This window comes from Cebus imitator, unplaced genomic scaffold, assembly GCF_001604975.1.
Source record: "Cebus imitator isolate Cc_AM_T3 unplaced genomic scaffold, Cebus_imitator-1.0 Scaffold77, whole genome shotgun sequence".
Classification (NCBI taxonomy): Eukaryota; Metazoa; Chordata; class Mammalia; order Primates; family Cebidae; genus Cebus; species Cebus imitator.
Window position 1 is genome coordinate 4,874,502 of NW_016107392.1, and position 18,507 is coordinate 4,893,008.

The window sequence follows — 18,507 nt, forward strand, 5'->3', positions numbered from 1 at the left end:
GTTAAGAATAGCTAAAAAGGGCCAGGTGTGGTGGCTCATGCCTGTAATCCCAGCACTTTGGGAGGCAGGGCGGGTGGATTGCCTGAGCTCAGGAGTTCCTGACCGGCCTGGGCAACACAATGAAACCCGTCTTTACTAAAAAAAAATACAAAATATTAGCCAGGCGTGGTAGCGTGCACCTGTAGTCCCAGCTACTCAGAAGGCTGAGGCAAGAGAATTGCTTGAACCCGGGAGGTGGAGGTTGCAGTGAGCTATTGCGCCACTGTATTCCAACCTGGACAACAGAGCAAGGCTCTATCTTAAAAAAGCTAAAAGAACTCATTTAATTTTCTTTTGGGAGAATGCAAGGGAAGTGGTTGGGCTAGGTTAGGACACAGGCTTGGGAGTTGGGAAAGAACCACTCACTGTATGTTTTAAGGTGGTATAAACCAAAAAGTGACAAAGGCAGATCTCAATCAATTTAGAGGTTTATTTTGCCAAGGTTGAGGACATGCCCCCAAAAAAGAAACCTAAGTCACAGTAGGATCTGTGTCTTGTGCTTTTTCCGAAGAGCATTTTGGGAACTTCAATATTTAAAGTGGAAAGAGAAAGCAGGAGGGGAAGAAAAAAAAAGAGTGGGTAGGCAGTGAGCAAATGGTCACATTCTTGGGAGGCTCTGACAGCTGCTGTGCGAATCTGCATTTTTACATGTGAAAAGGAGTGGGGGAAGAAGTCATGCATTCGTCTTGTGTTCAGTAAATCTACATTTTACCTAAGATAAAGTAAGCATGTGAAATTACAGCTGTTTGGGAACAAAAGCATGGCAATATTTTGTGATTCAGCTTCCAGGCTTAACTTTCCCTCTGGCATAGTGAGTTTGGGGACCTGAGATTTGATTTTTCTTTCACAGTGGCAAATGAGAGAGAACTGTACCCCCCTTCCCACTGGGAAATAATACAGCCTTTTTATTTATTTTGAAAATAAATAAAGCTTTTATAATATTTTGAAAATTTCATACTTAAAAAAATAATACTGTGAGCACCTGTATACCTTCCACCTGTATTCACTAGTTAACATTTTGCTGTACTTGCTGGCATGTTCCAAGTGTGTGTATATTTTGAACCATATGTGGTAAGTATGCATAGTCGTATTATTTTGCCTAATCAGTTTAATGTAAGTTGCAAACATATTTCACCTGTAAATACATGCTAAGGAGGACTGTTTTCTGTATATACCTGCAAAACAGTTATCATACCCAGAAAGTCTAGAATTGATGTGATAACCTGGCTTAATATATAAAAAATATTTAAACATGAGGGAATATTTTTTTTTTTTAATCAGACTTGGCTGGGACCACATGTATTGAATAAATTGGTGTGACGAGGTTAGAGCCACAGAAACGGGTTTATGCATATTTGAAGAGTCATATGTAGCCATAAAATAGAAGAAGCTCATTGTATTCTGATCTGCTATATAATAAAACCCTGAGTAAGAACAAGGCATAGAAGACTGTAAAAAAGAATTTTTAAACATTTGCATATATATAGATATAATATCTCTGGAAGGATAGAAAAAGAACCATAATATTCCATGCCTTTGAGATAAGGCATTAGATAGCTGGGGACAGGTGGACTTTTCTTTGAATACCCCTTTTTACCTTTTATATTCTGTTTTGCTCTTTGAACTGTGTGTCTATGTTATTCAAAAATACACGATAAAGAAGCACACATAGGCTTTTGTTGTTACCATTATTAGCTCTGTACTGTGTAGGAGCATACTTCTCTCTACAGCCTAAAGAGATTTGAAGAATGAGATGTGAAGGACAATGGAGAAAAAAATTGATCATCGTTTTGGTTTTGAAGGGCGTTTTAGTCCATTAGAGCTGTTGTAACAAACTGTGGTAGACTGGTTGGCTTATGAACAACAGAGTTTTATTTCTTACAGCTCTGGAGGCTGGGAGATCCAAGATGAAGGTGCTGGCAGATTCAGTATCTGGTGAGAGTCAGCTTGCTGGTGCCTTCTCCCTGGGTCTTCACACGGTGGAGAGAAGAAGCAAGCTCTCTGGACCGTTATGAGGACACCAGTCTCATTCATGAGGTCTCTAGCCTCATGACCTCATCTAACCCCAATTACCTCCCAAAGACCCTTATCTCCTAATCTTATCATTAGGGAGTAGGGTTTCAATATGCAAATTCTGGGGAGACACAAGCCTTCAGTCCATGACAAAGGGAAATTGGCTATTTGTGTTACTCAGTGGATGGACTGAGATGCTCATGGTGTAAGAAAGTATTTTTTCGGGAGCTGCTAGTTGGGAGAATAGGGGCTTGATGGGAATCTGATACCCAGGAAATATGGGAATTTCATAAGGGAAAGCACAAAGGAAGGTGTAGGAGAAATTTGTTTATTCCTCTTGGAGAAAGGGATAATTTTATCCTCCTCTAAGAATGAGAAACAAGAAAAGAATTTTGTAGTTTGTTTTAGTAGAAAAGTACAGAAGTTGATGACAGGGATTTGGAGTTTGCTTGTTGATGTATTCATGTTGTTATTATTTTTTTTGAAACAGAGTCATGCTCTATCACCAGGCGCCAGGCTGGAGTGCAGTGGCGTGATCTCAGCCCACTGCAGCCTCTGCCTCCCAGGTTCAAGTGATTCTTGTGCCTCAGTCTTCAGAGTAGCTAGGATTAAAGACATGAACCACCTCACCCAGCTAATTTTTATGTTTTTATTATAGTAGAGATGGAGTTTCACCATGTTGGCCAGGCTGGTCTTGAACTCTTGACCTCAAATGATCTGCCTGCCTCCACCTCCCAAAGTGCTGGGATTATAGGAGTAAGCTACTGCATGCAGCCTATTCATACTATTCTTCAGGCTAAAAGGTGGTGTGTTAAAAAAGCTGCTAAGAGAAAATGAACATTTAGAAATAATGTCTGCCTATTTTTTCAATTAAAAAATTATAATGTTTCTAATGCCTAATAATTATTTTTTGAAAGACAGCTTCTTAGATTTTACTGACGATTATATGAAGGTTAAAAAAAACTTATTGAGTAGATGTTAGAAATGTATTAGTAAGTTATGTCTATTTGATAGCAGTTTGATTAGTTTGTGTGGTAATATTTATGTAATTATATGATGAACTTATAGTTACCCTTTAAAATTATTCTCTCAGTGTTTTCAGGTGTTGCATGAAAGGTTGACATTAATTTCAGAGTTAACTCAGCCATAGTTTATTTTCTATTTTGTTAATGATTAACACGAAGTTATAGATTGGTACTTAGAGCCTCTTCCCTTGAAGGCCAGTGTTTGTTAATTACTGAGTGTTGAATTGCTCACAGTGTCCATTAGGCATCTTGTGGTTAATGGAGACAGATGATCTGCCCTTGATAGATGTTTCTGGAAAGTTAACATTTCAGCAGTGGTGGTTACATTGCTGTCAGGCAGGACTTCAGGAAGAGAGGAACTCTGCCCTGTTTGATCAGGAGTCCCAGGTGTGACTTGGCAGGTGAAGAAATTTGATTTTATCAACTCATTTAGGGTGGATGGAGATGTGAGACTGAATAAAGCTATCCAAGCCAAGCAAGCTTACGTGAGATTGAATTCTCCAGTGTATTAATGGGCAGTGGGAGATGGGCTGTGGCCAGCTGTAGACTTATTGAAAGGATAAATCTTGGATCAGAACTTTTGTTGGTGGGCATAGAAATAAGATGGGAAAGAACTAGATATTTTCAGGTTCTTTGTCTATCAAGCCATGAGGATTTGATAGAGAACTCTTTTCCTTCCAGGGCTATCCTGCCTAAAAAAAGGAGCCCAGGCTGGGCTTGGTGGCTCACGCTTGTAATCCCAGCACTTTGGGAGGTTGAGGCAGGAGGATTGCTTGAGCCCAGGAGTTCGAGACTAGCCTGGGCAACGTAGCAAGACCCTGTCTTTACAAAATTAAGAAATTTGTCAGGCAGGGTGGTGCACATCTGTAGTCCTAGCTCCTCGGGAGGCTGAAGTGGGAGGATTGCTTGAACCTTGGAGGCTGAGGCTGCAGTGAGCCGTAATTGTGCCATTGCACCCCAGTCTGGGTGACGGAATGATCCCGTCTCAAAAAAAAAAAAGTTACACATACATTTTTGAACAATGTTTGGTTTCACCTGTTTTTTATCTTTCTGTAGCAGAATCATACTGGGTGTATTTACATCTTCTGTACCTCTCTTATTTATACTCAACATTAGGATTTTGATCTTTTAACAGTGCTGGTGCATGTAGCTGAAGGTGATCAATTTTCATTGCTGTTTAGCTTTCCATTGTATGACTATGCCATAGTTTATTTCTCCATTCTGCTGTCGGCTCATGTTTGGGTTTCATGATTTTTGCATTGTGAACAGTGCTGCGAACACTTGTAAGTTTGTTTCTTGGAGAATATGTGCAGTCTCTACAGATTGTATTCTCTCTTTATTGTATTTATTACATAAAGAGATAGAAATAATCTCATCTGTTCCTGTATTTACTCAAACAGCTGGTGTTAACATGAGAACATTAATATGGAATTAAGGTCATTTATGAATGTTGTTAAGTGAATTTAGTTGATTTCAAGTTCTGTCTCAAATAAAAGCAACATTTTTTGTAAATGACTATTCTGCATTTGAAAAATATTGAAAAACAGTAGAAGATAGTAACCTCCCGTAATATCACCACTTTATTTGGTAATTATAAAATTACGTTGTAAAAATTTTGTTTTACTAGTTAGTCCTATCTGCCTCTCCCAAATCACACCCCAACCCCTTTACTTAGGAATAGTTTATCACCATTACCAATACATATGATTTCACCTTTGCTTTGTGCTTAGAAAAGTCATCTCTATACATTTCCATATATCATTAAAGATGTATATGTTTGTATGTATCTTTTTTAAAGAATAGCATGTAAATGCAATTTAACTTTTTTCCCCTTCTTGTTGAATTTTTTTTTTTTTTTTCCCAAAGTTGGGATATTGGCCAGGCACAGTGGCTCACGCCTATAATCCCAGAACTTTGGGAGGCCGAGGCGGGCAGATCGCTGGAGCTCAGGAGTTCAAGACCAGCCTGGGCAACATGGTGAAACCCCATCTCTACAAAAATTAGGTGGGTGTGTTGGTGCACATTTATAATCCCAGCTACTCAAGAGGCTGAGACAGGAGAATCGCTTGAACCCAGGAGGTGGAAGTTGCCATGAGCCGAGATTGCACTATTGCACTTCAACCTGGGTGACAGAGCAAGACTCCATCGTAAAAAATAAATAGGCCAGACGCGGTGGCTCATGCCTGTAATCCCGGCACTTTGGGAGGCTGAGGTGGGTGGATCACCTGAGGTCAGGAGTTTGTAACTAGCCTGGCCAACATGTTGATACCCCGCCTCTACTAAAAATATAAAAATTAGCTGGGCTTGGTGGCACGCGTCTGTAATGCCAGCTACTGAGGAGGCTGAAGCAGGAGAATCGCCTGAACCTGGGAGGCGGAGATTGCAGTGAGCCAAGATCGCACCATTGCCCTCAAGCCTGGGCAACAAGAGCGAAACTCCGTCTCTAAATAAATAAAATAAATTAGGATATTAACACTGATACCATAATGTCATCTAACTGTAGAACTTATTTAGATTCTGTCAGTTATCCCCAAAATTATAGTAAGAAATTCCCAGATCATATGTTAAATTTAGTTAGTGTGGAACAGCTTCTCAGTCTTTCTGTTTGACGTTTTTGGAGAGTACTAGGCAATGTTACATGGTGTCTTTCAACAGCGGTTTGTTATTTCCTCATGCCTGTATTCAGGTTTTGCACTTTTCCACAGAAATGCTGCATGAGGGACACTGTGTTCTTTTCAGTGCATCATATACAGAGGCACGCGATGTCTGTCACACCACTGGTGATAGATCCCTTGGCTAAGGTCAGGTTTCTGTCAGATTTCCGGTTTTTCTCAGGAAAGTTTTCCTTCCCTTTTTTCCAGTAACAATTGTCTTGTGGAATGATATTTTTACTTGTTAATGTCCTGTTACTCCTCACACATTGAACCCTAGGCTTTTAAAATCTGTTGATGCTTGTGTGAGTCATTTATTCTTATGATGGTCGCCTAATGGCGATTTTTAGAAGTCCATCATTTCCTCTTCATTTATTTACAGTTGGCTTTCTTCCCCCCAAAAGAGCCCTCTCTTGGCTCTCGTTTATTTATTTATTTCAGTGCATATTCATGGATTCTTCTGTTAGTCTTAGTTTATTATTATGTATTTTGATGCTCAAATTATCTAAGATTCGGCCAGTAGGAGTTTCTTCAAGCCACCTCCTGTGTGTTTTGACACATCTCCATTGTTCTTTGAACATATTCTTTCTTTCTTGTGCATCCAGAATGATCCTCCCTGCGTAGCTTCTCTGCCTGAGCTCTAAAATCAGCCAGTTGTCCAAGAAGCTCTGTATGAGAGTATCTGTTTCTCCATAGCCTGGACTAGAGTGAATCTTTTTGTTTAATTTTTGCCAATCCAATAGTTGAGAAATAGCATCTCAGTGTAATTTAAATTTATCTTTCTTCCACTGTGAGTGGAATTGAACATCTTTTAATATGTCTAAGGGGTATATACGTGTGTGTGTCTGTGTATATGAGTATATGTGAATATTTGTGTGTGTGTGTATATATGAGTATATGTGAATATATATGTGTGTATGTATTTTCTCATGTCCATTACCCATTTTTCTGTTTTTGTCTTTAAGAATTGTTTCGTGGTTATTACTCCTTTATCTGTGATATGATACAAATATTTTCTTCCATTTTATCTATTGCCTTTTGTTTACAATGGAGTATTTTTAGCCATACAGAAATTTTTAAAAAATTATGTAGTCAAATGACCAGTCTTTCAGTCTTTGCAATTTTGAGTTGTAATTAGCAAACCTTTTCCTACATCAAGATTAGATAATTCACATTTTTTTCCCCTTCGAGTGGTAGTATGGCTTCATTGCTTTACAGTTAGATCGCTGATAATTTGGAGCTTATTTTGGTATATGGTATGAGGTTTTCCAATGGCTAGCCAATTGTTTTAACATTGTACTAGTCCATTTTCATGCTGCTGTGAAAACATACCCTTGACTGGGCAATTTATAAAGAAAAGATGTTTACTTGACTCACAGCTGAGCATGGCTGGGGAGGCCTCAGAAAACTTACAATCATGGCAGCAGGGGAAGCAAACATGTCCTTCTTCACATGATGGCATCGTGGAGAAGTGCTGACAAAAGGGAGAAAAGCCCCTTATAAAAACCATCACATCTTCCGAGAACTCACTATCACAAGAACAGTATGGGGGTAACCACCTCCATGATTAAATTACCTCCCACCAGGTCCCTTCCATGACAGGTAGGAATTACGGGAAGTATAAGATGACATTTGGGTGGAGACATAGCCCAACAATATCAAACATCATTTATTAAATAGTTTTTGCCTTGGTGATTTTAGATGCCACCTTTATCATATACAGTACTAAAACTCCATCTGCACTTGATTCTGTTTCTGAACTTTCTGTATTACTCTGTTGGTTTGCCTGCCTGTTCGTGTGTCTGAAGACACTTTTCATGATGGAGACTTTAGATATAATTTAATGTCAGTAAGGACTCGTCCTTCCCTCTAGTGCGTTAGTGTTTTCCTGCTGTTACTACACATTTATTTTTCAGTATGAGGCTCAATAACAATTGTATATCTCCGTAAAAAAACTTGATATATTTATGAGGATTACATTAAATTTATAAATTAACTTATGGTGAACTGACGTTTTTATGTTAACTTGTTCTGTCCAAATATAAGAGGTGTTTATTTGTTAAACTCTGTTTGTGTCTTTTTAGGAATGCTTTAAAAATTTACTCAGAAGTACTCAATTTTCTTTGTGCAACTTGCTTTGTTTCCACTTAATATATCACATAAAGCTGAACAGGTCAGTATATATTGATCTATAGTTCATTTTAAAAAATGATCCATGATAAGTTATGTCTGTGTATTCCATTAGTAAGGGGGAATGAAAGCAGCAGAAGTCATAATTTCCATCTTAAATAACTAAAATATAGTTTTGGAAATCAGACATGTTTATGTACATTAAAAAATATTTTTCTTTGGGAGGCTGAGGTCGGCGGATCACAAGGTCAAGAGATCGAGACCATCCTGGCCAACATAGTGAAACCCCGTCTCTACTAAAATATAAAAATTAGTTAGCTGGGCGTGGTGGCGCGCATCTGTAGTCCCAGCTACATGGGAGGCTGAGGCAGGAGAATTGCTTGAACCCTGGAGGCGGAGGTTGCAGTGAGCCGAGATTGCCACTGCACTCCAGCTTGGCGCCTGGTGACAGAGCGAGACTCTGCCTCAAGAAATGTATATTTTTTTAGAATCTTGTGTAAGTAGACGTTAAATTGAGCCTAGAAGAAACTGCTGAATTTAGTTTAGTGGAGAGGACCAAAAAGGACATTTCATGTGACAATGGCATAGGCTAAAATAGAGGCAGAGTTGCACCATGTTGGGTGAGGTCAGTGAGATAACAGGCCCACACAGTGTTTCTGTTTCTGTACTCAAAGCAAGGGCAGTTATTGGACAGCCTTGAGTGGCCAAAGGAAGCATTTGGATTTGTCACACTGGCAGCAGAGGCCTTCTGAACTACTAATTTATTGCAGTGTAACAAATTATCCCCAAATGTAGTGGCTTAAAACATCAATCAACATTTATTATCTCTAACAAACTTTGTTGTCAGAGATTTGGGATCAGATTAACCATGGTTCAGGCTTGGGGTCTCTTGTAATGAAGTCAAGATGTTAGTCAGGGCTGGGCATGGAGGCTTATGTCTCTAGTGCCAGCACTGTGGGAGGCTGAGGCAGGAGGATTGCTTGAGCTTAGGAGTTTGAGGCTAGCCTGGGCAACATAGCAGAACCCCATCTCTATGAAAAAATAATACCTGTAATCCCAGTACTTTGGGAGGCTGAGGCAGGCAGATCATAAGGTCAGGAGTTTGAGACCAGCCTGGCCAATATGATGAAACCCTGTGTGTACTAAAAATACAAAAGTAAGCCAGGTGTGGTGGCATGTGCCTGTAGTCTCAGCTACTTGGGAGGCTGTGGCAGGAGAATCGCTTGAACTCTGGAGGTAGAGGTTGCAGTGAGTCGAGATCACACCACTGCACTCCAGCCTGGGTGACAGAGACAGCCTCCATCTCAAAAAATAATAATAATAATTTTTAAATAGATATTAGCCAGTCTTCAGTCATCTTAAGGCCTTACTAGGGCTGGAGGATCCTTTTCCAACATGGTGCACTCCCTTGGCTGGCAAGTCGGTGCTGGTTGTTGGTGGGAGGCCTCGGTTCCTTCCCAACTCTTCACAGGGTTAAGTGTCCTTACGACATGGCAGCTGCACTTCCCAGATTGAGCAATTGAAGAAAACAAGACAGAAGCTTGAATGCCCTTTTTGATCATGCCTTGGAAATCATCCACCATCGCTCTCATTATGTTCTGTTCTTTAGACACAAGCCAATAAATTTCACCCACATTCAAGGGGACGGGAGCTAGGTTTCACCTTTTAAAAAGAATGTCGGAGAACCTGGGAACAGATTTTACAACCACTACACTATCCTAAAGAGGAGTGATGGTATAATTTTGAAAAGGAGAAAAAGTCTTGGATCCAGAGAAAGATTAATATGGAAGTAATGTCAAAGATGAATGGAAGAAAGGGAGAAACAGGAGGTGGATCGTAGTGATGTGGTCTAGCAGTCAGTGATGGATTGAGTTGTTGGGGGCAGTGAGAGGGCAGAGATAGGACCCATGGAAAGGATGCAGCAGAATCCCTTCCCCGTGATGGCTAAGTTTTAAAGGACTGAGTATATAGAGAAAATCGGAGCAGTGACTTTGGGGAAAGCCATGGTTTGGGATACAATTAGAAAGGGGAGTTGGATCTGTAGCATTAGAGAGAAGAGCCAGTTGGCTTCCCGGAGGGGTGAAAAAAGCAGCGTGATCAAGAGCTTGAGATGTTTCAGAATTCACAGAGAATGATGTTGGAAATGGATGCATTTACTTGCAAGATTATTACAGGTGACAGCAGTTTAAGTGGAGTAGAACAATTTTGGAAATTGAATTATAACATTTAATTCGACGATTAACTTTTTACAAAGTGCTTGAGGTGGGAGGATGAGGGGCTGGCATACCATTCACCACTCAGATTTTGAGATCTTTCATCATCTTGCCTCCTGATAGTACCCTCAGGCCTCCCTGGAATGGTATCTTTGTGATATGGGACTGGGCACTTCCCGTACTTCCACTTCCACTCAGCTCTTGGATTGAGGGTAATGGAGGAGGATTTTACCTCACTCCTTTTCAGGGACTCTTTTAACTGTGTGTTAAATCAACTTACTTTATTATTTTTTTACTTTATATATTGCTTTTAACTATCCTCATGTGTGTGCTCCTCCAGCCCCATTCATTTCCCTTCCTTTCCCTTCTCTCTGGTCCGTAAGATTTAAGATCATGATCCAAGACAAAGACCTATTTTTCTTCTCCTTTACCTCCCAACTTCAAGCGTGATTTGATTATTCATATACTTTGTTAACTGAAGTTGCAGGGATGCAATTAATATATAATAAATATAATTAAAATTGCAACCAGCAAATGTAAATACTAAGTTGAAAGATTTTTTTTTTATTTAAATTTTTATTTTTTGTAGAGATGGGGTCTTGCTGTGTTGCCCAGGCTGGTCTTGAATTCCTGTCCTCGAGTGACCCACCCACTCTCACCCCAGCCTCCCAAAGTGCTGAGATTACAGGCACAAGGTATCACACCTGGCCTTATTTAGTATTATTTTATGTCCTGTATCTGTAACATAGATTTAATCAGTTTTCAGATTAGTAAAATAATTGTCAGAGTTGTAGCAAAAACATAAAAATAATTTTAAAATGTTTTTATGTGACAATAGTGTACTTTAAGATTTGTGTAAGGATTTGAGATTAAATGGACCAAAGAGTTGTGTAGTAAAACACTGACAACCCCAGAAATTAAATGTGAGTTTTCTCTGTCACATGGTATGATGATTATATTAATTTTTTTTTCTGATAGGGCTATTTTCCTTTCAAGAAGAAATGTTGGGTCCATTTAAGACTTAAACCAAACCACAATAGCAATGATAACTATGGTCCCAATTTAAGAGTAGTAGTCTTTATGCTATGAAAAAAGAACTATTGTTGGTAAGTTCTTTTTAGCAGAAAAAGATATGATTGTTCTCAGTAACACCATCTTTGAATAAATAGGGCGGCCTCTGATGATGTAGCCTTGTTCTGCAGTGTGCGTGGGAGGTGAGCAGGGAATAGACAAAAAGGTCATGATGAGAAGGGATAGCAGAAGGGAGGGACACCTGAGTGCCTTCACCATGGATAGCACAGATCGTAAGTGACTGGAGGGGGCAGAGGCTCTGACTATGTCAGTACTGCCATTAGGTATTCATTACGTAGACATTAAGCTTTTTCTCTGTGTTCATGCGTGTAAGAGAGACAGAAAAAAGGGAGTGAGAAGGTGTGTCTAGGGAGATGACTGTGTTGTTTACTTTCACAGCTAAAGATTTAGGGCCAGGTGTGGTGGCTTACACCTGTAATCCCAGCACTTTGGGAGGCCGAGAGCAGGCAGATTGCTTGAGCCCAGGAGTTCGAGACCAGCCTGGGCAACGTGGCAAAACCCTGTCTCCACAAAAAATACAAAAATTAGCTGAGTGTGGTGGTACACATCTGTGGTCCCAGCTACTCAGGAGGCTGAGGTGGGAGGACTGCTTGGGCCTGGGAAGTCAAGGCTACAGTGAGCTATGATCATGCCACTGCACTACAGTCTGGGTGACAGAGACTGTCTGAATTAAAAAAAAAGATCTGGATATATTTGCAGATTCTATCATGGCTTTTACTCCTTGTACTTGAGCAGCTAACAAAAAGTTAATCTGGTTAATTGATACATTTTCCATTTCCTGTTTCCCGCTCATCCTATCCCCTCCTCTTTCCATCTACATTCTCTGAGTCTCAATTCAGACCTTGTGGGTCCTAGAAGCTTCCACCGAGTGCCTTTTCCATTTCCAGGGCCCTACAGTTGCTGGGCACATTGTCCTCCTGTGTGCCCTTCTATCTCCAGAATGTCCTGGGAATCACTCTGTGTGTAGGTTTCTACAACCTGTGTTATTCGTGTCTGTTCTTGTGTTTTTGTTTCTTTGAGGGAGGGGTCAAGTCTCATCCATGTAGCTCCACATGTAATAAATGTTGGTTGAATGAAAGATTTCCCCATGCCTTGTAGTAGACGTGCTTGGACCATGGTGGTTCATCAGTGTGGCGGTGGAGTCCCTGAGCACTGAGGATTGGGAGACCTGTGACAAGGGAGGTAGACCACACAAGCCATGAAGCATCTAGGGGTGACTGCAGTCTGAATGAGACAGGACTCCTGGTCCTGTGGTGCTCCTCAGAGAAGGTTTTCAGAGATGGCTTGGAAGCAAGAAGCAGGTAAATGCAGTGTTGCGTGCGAAGCATTGCAGCCTCTTACACACACTGCTCTGGATGCCTCAATTAACTTGGACTGTGGGGGTTGGTCTGGGAAGTTGGCATTTGGCTTGAGTCTTGGAGAGCATGCAGTTGCTCACCAAATGGAGAAGAACAAGGAGCATGTTTCAGAAGGAGCATGTACCACACTCAGAGGTGGAAATTGCCATTTTTCGAGAAGTTGCGGCGGAGCTTAAGTTTCAAGGGCATTGGGGAGTGGGAAAGTGGCAGGAAATGAGATTGGAGAGGGCCATGTGTGTAGTGCTGAAGGACTGGCCTTCGCCTGGTTAGTTGGCTGTGAGGAACCATTGGAAGTTTAAACTCGGAGGAATGACGGAGATTCACATTTTAGAAGAATGCCCGGCAGCAGTGTGGAAGGTGGACTGGGAGGGAAGGCTAAAGAGAACAGACGAGTTGGGAGACTGCTGCGGAGTCCCGATGAGTGCAGTGAAGGGCCTGGGTTAGACCTTGACCGCGGAGATGTGGCGGAGGAGACGAAGTTGCGTGTGATGTTGGGAGGCAGAATTGGTGTAACATACTGGAGCTACAGATAACAGTTGTGGGAGGGATGGAAGAAGAGAGAAGGAAGTTTTTTTAACCTATAGCCATTGAATGGGAGAGTAGAAACGAAGCACTGAGTTTGGTTCTGGACGTTTTCGAATGGGGCACCCAAATGGAGAGAACGAGCAGACAGTTGGAAACGTATCCACGCATGTGTGAATGTGTGAGATTATATAAGGAGCGCTTCCTGAGAGAGGGTCATGCAGAGGACTCCGGAACACTCAGCATTTAAAGGGCACACTCAGGAAAAGAGCCATTTAAGAACAGTTTCAAAAGGAGTCGTCGTCCGTAAGGTCAGATGCCACCAAGAGGTCAAGCTGAGATGAGCGGGAATACGAGGCCATTGAATTTGATCAGTGAGGGCAGCAGAGTGAGACCCTGTCTCAAAGACAACCACAGTAACAAAAACAAACCTTTTCCAAAAGAATTTGTTACAAGATTTTTCAAAATACCAAGCACTGTTCAGTATGTGTGAGTAGGGGGGATAAATATACATAACATAAACTTTACCATTTAATCATTCTTAAGTGTTTTTTAAAATATTAAGTACATTCACATTGTTGTACAACCTTTACCACCATGCATCTCCAGAACTTTTTCACTTCCCACGATGGAAACTCTGTACCCGTGAAACAGCTCCCCATTTCCCTCTCCTCCATCTGCCGACAACCACCATTCTACTTTCTGTCTTCATGAATTTGACCACTCTGGGAACTTCATACAAGAAGAATCATACAATATTTGTCCTTTTGTGACTGGGCTGTTTCAGCACAGTGTATTCAAAGTTCATCCCTGTTATAACATGTCAGGATTTTCTTCAGTATTTAAAAATGTGATTTAACTACAGTTTTTTTTTTTCCCCCAAAAAACCAACTATTTAGAACCATTACAAAGTCCTATGATCTGACATACCAGTTTTACACAGGGAAGGGAATTAGAAGAAGGGAATTCACATTGATCACAGGAATCCAGTTGAGCATGTGTCAGGTGCTACTTTGGCCTCAAGTGTTAACTCACTGAATCTCCGTAACTCTTCTGTGAGGTGATACTACTATTTTTCTCATTTTGCAGCTGAATAAACTGATTTTCAGAGAGCTTGCATAGCTTGTGTGCACGGCTACACAGCTGGCAAGTAACTGAGCCAGGACTGAAATCCTGATCTTCCTGATACCCAAGGCCATGCTCTTTTTAGGACCCTTCAGTTCTCCCTGTGGTCCTGTCTCTAATTATATGACTCTAAAGGAGTTAACTCTCTTTGCTTTGAATTTAATGGAGTGCTTTTTAAGGTTTTCCTGGTGACATTAAACCACTCTTATTTTGTATCTAACCTTTTAAAAACAGAATCAAACATTTGCCAAAAGTAGAGAATTAATTGCATAATGAATTAATTCAGTTCACATAGTTATTTAATGTTGTTTGATGCATTTGTCCAACTTAATACTTATCTGGAGTCGTTTGCAGAATCAAGTTGATAGATTTGTAGGACAGATTTCAGAAGGAAACTACTTTTCTTAAACTAAACTTATAGTTTCTGTTCTAATCACAAATAAGAGGGAGAAACATTTTAAAATGAAATAAACATATAACTACTCATTTTTGAGTCTCTCACAAAAACAAAATATTATGCAAGTAATCTGACTATAGTATTTGAAGCCAAAAGCCACAGGCTGAGATTTGCCATGCTGAAGGGGTTTTATTTTTTTTAATCTACAAATGTTTCTTTGAATTCTTGAATGCTCTATCCTGTGCCAGTGAAAGACATTTTTCTTTAAAGATCTAAGCAGTGACTGACATATCACTGTTTGAGCAGATGATCCTGAGAAAGTAATCAAAGCCATTTACAAAACAGGCGTGTCTGTAACTTGGGTCCTTCATGGAAGTAAGCCAGTAGGCTTGTGTGTTGTTTGAAGACAGGGCTTATCTCTGCATCTTTGTTCAGTGTTTTGCTTTGAGAGCACCACTGACTCTGAGTTTCATGTGCACTCTCTGACCAATTGCGAGAGAGACCCAAAGTCTGAAGTTTGTGTTCACTTTAGAAAGTCATTCTCTGAAGCCTTTTTTTTTTGGAATGAGTTTAAAGAAGGAAGAGTACCAAAAGCCAGGTCCAGTCTTGTAGTAGATGTTTTGGAAAGAAAGGATAATGGTTCTCTGGGACCTTGAGAGTGGATCAGATTACATTCTAAAGTAATGATGAAAACAAAGAACAGTAAATCAGAGGGACTCTAACACATCCTAAAATCTTCCCTCAGGCAAATAATACCAAATCTTCGAGGGTGGATAATTGTTTTCTCTCCATTTTTCTTTTTCCTTGCAGATTGACAGAATTAAAAATTCGACAACGCCTATCAGTGGTTCATTTAAGTGTTTTGATATACAGGTGATTAGAAACTATAAAATCTCTTTTGCTTCATTTTAAAGCTGTCATCTTCCTAGGGACTGCGTAATTTAAAGGCAACTGCATAATTAATGTCTGTGGTGAAAAATTTCTGATCCTAAAAGTCATGGACAAAAGGGGGCATTTGCCTACCCAGCGTCAAGGAGCTTAAACTGTAATCTGAAGTCCATGCATTATTATTTTATTCAAAAGTAAAGGGAAGAAGAATGCTCAAGATACAGCAAAGGATCTTTTTAAAGTATGCGATTTATGTGACTCTTGCTGAGTCAGATGAGTGGGTGATGCTGGGCAGAGCTGAAGGAAAAAACTGACATTCAGCAAGGAATAAGAATTCATGCTAAACAGCACAGGAGTGAGGCTGAGAATATGCTCAGGGAGAGGGTGGTGGTTGGCATATTTGTCCCTTCCAAAACTCACGTTCACATTTAATTCCCAGTGTCACAGTATTGAGAGGTAGAGTCTTTAAGAGGTGATTGGGTCATGAGGGCAAAGCCCTCATGAATTGATTAATCCACTCATGGATTAATGGGTTGTCATGGGAGTGGGGCTGGTGGCTTTGTAAGAAGAGGAAGAGAGAGCAGAGCTAGGACACTTAGCCCCCTCACCATGTGATGCCCTGCACTGCCTGACGAGTCTGCAGAGAGTCAGCACTAGCAAGAAGGCTCTCACCAGATACCGCCTTTCTGCCTTGGTCTTCCCAGTATTGAGAACTGTAAGAAATAAATTTCATTTCTTTATAAGTTATCCAGTTTCAGGTATTCTGCTATAAGCAACAGAAAATGGACTAAGACAGAGAGGGAAGCCTCTGGAAGGGGGAAGCCTGAGTGGTTAAGTGGTGAGTTCAGCAGCTAAGGAGAAAACTTTTGACCTGAAAGGACTAGATCCGGGACCCAGGTGAAAAAAAAAATTTTTTTTTTGGAGACAGTCTCCCTTTGTCACCAGGTGCCAGACTGCAGTGCAGTGGTGCAATCCTGGCTCGCTACAACCTCCGCCTCCCAGGTTCAAGCAATTCTCCTGCCTCAGCCTCCTGAGTAGTTGGGACTACAGGCGCACGCCACCACACCCAGCTAATTTTTTTGTATTTTTCAGTAGAGATGAGGTTTCACCATGTTGGCTAGACTCAATGTGTTGGCCTCATGCTATACCCGCCTCGGCCTCTCAAAGTGCTGGGATTACGGGCGTGAGCCACTGCGCCCGGCCGTGAAGGACTTCTTTTTACCTTGGGGCTTGACAGTGTGCTCAGCCTGGGTCTAGGAGTAGAGGTAGACCAGCAAAACGAAAAGGACTGACTCCTAGGAATTGCTAGTCAGAGGGAAAATAAAATAAAATCATGGAAGGCTTAGGAGATGCCTTTTTAATACTTTAAACCAAGCTTGTCCAACCCACGGCCCACAGGCCACATGTAGCTCTGGACAGCTATGAATGCAGCCCAACACAAATTCATAAACTTTCTTAAAACATTGAGATTTTTTGGTATTTTTTAAAGCTAATCACTATGATTAGTGTTAGTATATTTTATGTGTGGCCCAAGACAATTCTTCTTCCAGTATGGCCCAGGGAAGCCAAAAGATTGGACACCCCTGCTTTAAACCTACCATGATAATTGAAGACTATGAGATTATTGTGTGTAAAATGTAGTCCTGATGGATAGCATTTGAATTCCCAAGATACAACGCAGTAATTTTTTTTGGTTTTCATAGCAGAAAATTTTTTGGTGCTTTTGAACAAACTTCAAGTCTGTTATTCACTGTGGAGTACCAAGTAAGAGAGTCTCATTAGCAGATAAGAGAAAGCAAAATATCGTGTCTTTACAGGAGAAAACTATGTATTTCATTAAGGTAGGGTGACAAAACCCAAGTGTGAAACCTATGAATGGGTCTGGCAGAAAGATACCCTATTTTACACAGTATTCTGTCCTTACATAAAGTTGTTCTCTAGTTGGCATCTCTTAGAAAATGGCTGGATTTGGCCCACTTAGTTAAGTAGGTCCAGGAGGGGCAGAGACTTGGAGCTTATTCATTCATTTTGGGAGGAAGCCTAGAATAGTCAATAGTTCAATAGTATAAAGGTATGATGATAGTATTAGGTGCATATCCTGTAATGTGCTTGGAATCCTGAAAACTGGGGTAAGTCTGAGGTAAAGGGGTTGCATGACTTCAGTTTATCCCTGGTTTTTGTCTTCATTGTCTGCACTGCTGTTAGGTTTTGTGAAGCCTTTGTCTTCTCTAGTTAAAATTGGAGTAGGAATTATTCCTTGATAAAAGGCCACACCTCAGCTAACTTTCTCACTCAGAATATATTTAGTCAACATATAGCTCTTGACACATACTAAATCCAAGTACATTACATGCTTTTGGAGATACAAAGATAAATCGGGCAGACTTTATTCTTAAATTATCTCATGTAATGGGGCTGAAGGGGATGGACCATCATTTAATGGTTGAGAACTGGGGTTCTACAGTCAGACCCAAGCTGATTCAGATCCTGGTGTTGCAATGTACCAGATATATAACCTTGGAAAAAGCTACTCGATCTCTACTAAACCTTCCAAGGCGACTTAGAGAGTGGGACGTCCGGCTTCTGAGCGGTAACCTTTGTTGCGCTAACGACGAAAAAGAATTAAATATGGGTGATGTTGAGAAAGGCAAGAGGATTTTTATTCAGAAGTGTTCCCAATGTCACACCGTGGAAAAGGGAGGCAAGCACAAGACTGGACCTAATCTCCATGGTATCTTTGGGCGGAAGACAGGTCAGGCCTCTGGATTCACTTACACTGAAGCCAATAAGAACAAAGGCATCATCTGGGGAGAGGATACGCTGATGGAATGTTTGGAGAATCCCAAGAAGTATATCCCTGGAACAAAAATGATCTTTGTCGGCATTAAGAAGAAGGGAGAAAGGGAAGACTTAATAGCTTATCTCAAAAAAGCTACTAATGAGTAATAATTGGCCACTGCCTTATTTATTACAAAACAAATGTCTCATGACTTTTTTATGTGTACCATACTTTAATAGATCTCATACACCAGAATTTACATCATGAATGACTGA

At 40.6% G+C, this 18,507-nt stretch overlaps 2 protein-coding genes across 4 annotated transcripts in view; both read left to right on the forward strand.

The window, feature by feature from the left end:
• Positions 1-18,507, forward strand: part of LOC108307292 — a 242,332-nt gene that overhangs the window by 19,507 nt on the left and 204,318 nt on the right. The gene's annotated exons all lie outside the window — the stretch shown is intronic.
• LOC108307291 (cytochrome c-like) lies at positions 17,863-18,496 on the forward strand. Its single transcript, XM_017532637.2, has one exon. The coding sequence runs from the start codon at positions 17,863-17,865 to the stop codon at positions 18,397-18,399; it is 537 nt and encodes a 178-aa protein (XP_017388126.1). The 3' UTR covers positions 18,400-18,496.

Bases quoted from the DNA above. Each gene is read 5' to 3' on its own strand.
- LOC108307291 (XM_017532637.2), top strand. From the start codon at position 17,863: ATGGGGCTGAAGGGGATGGACCATCATTTAATGGTTGAGAACTGGGGT.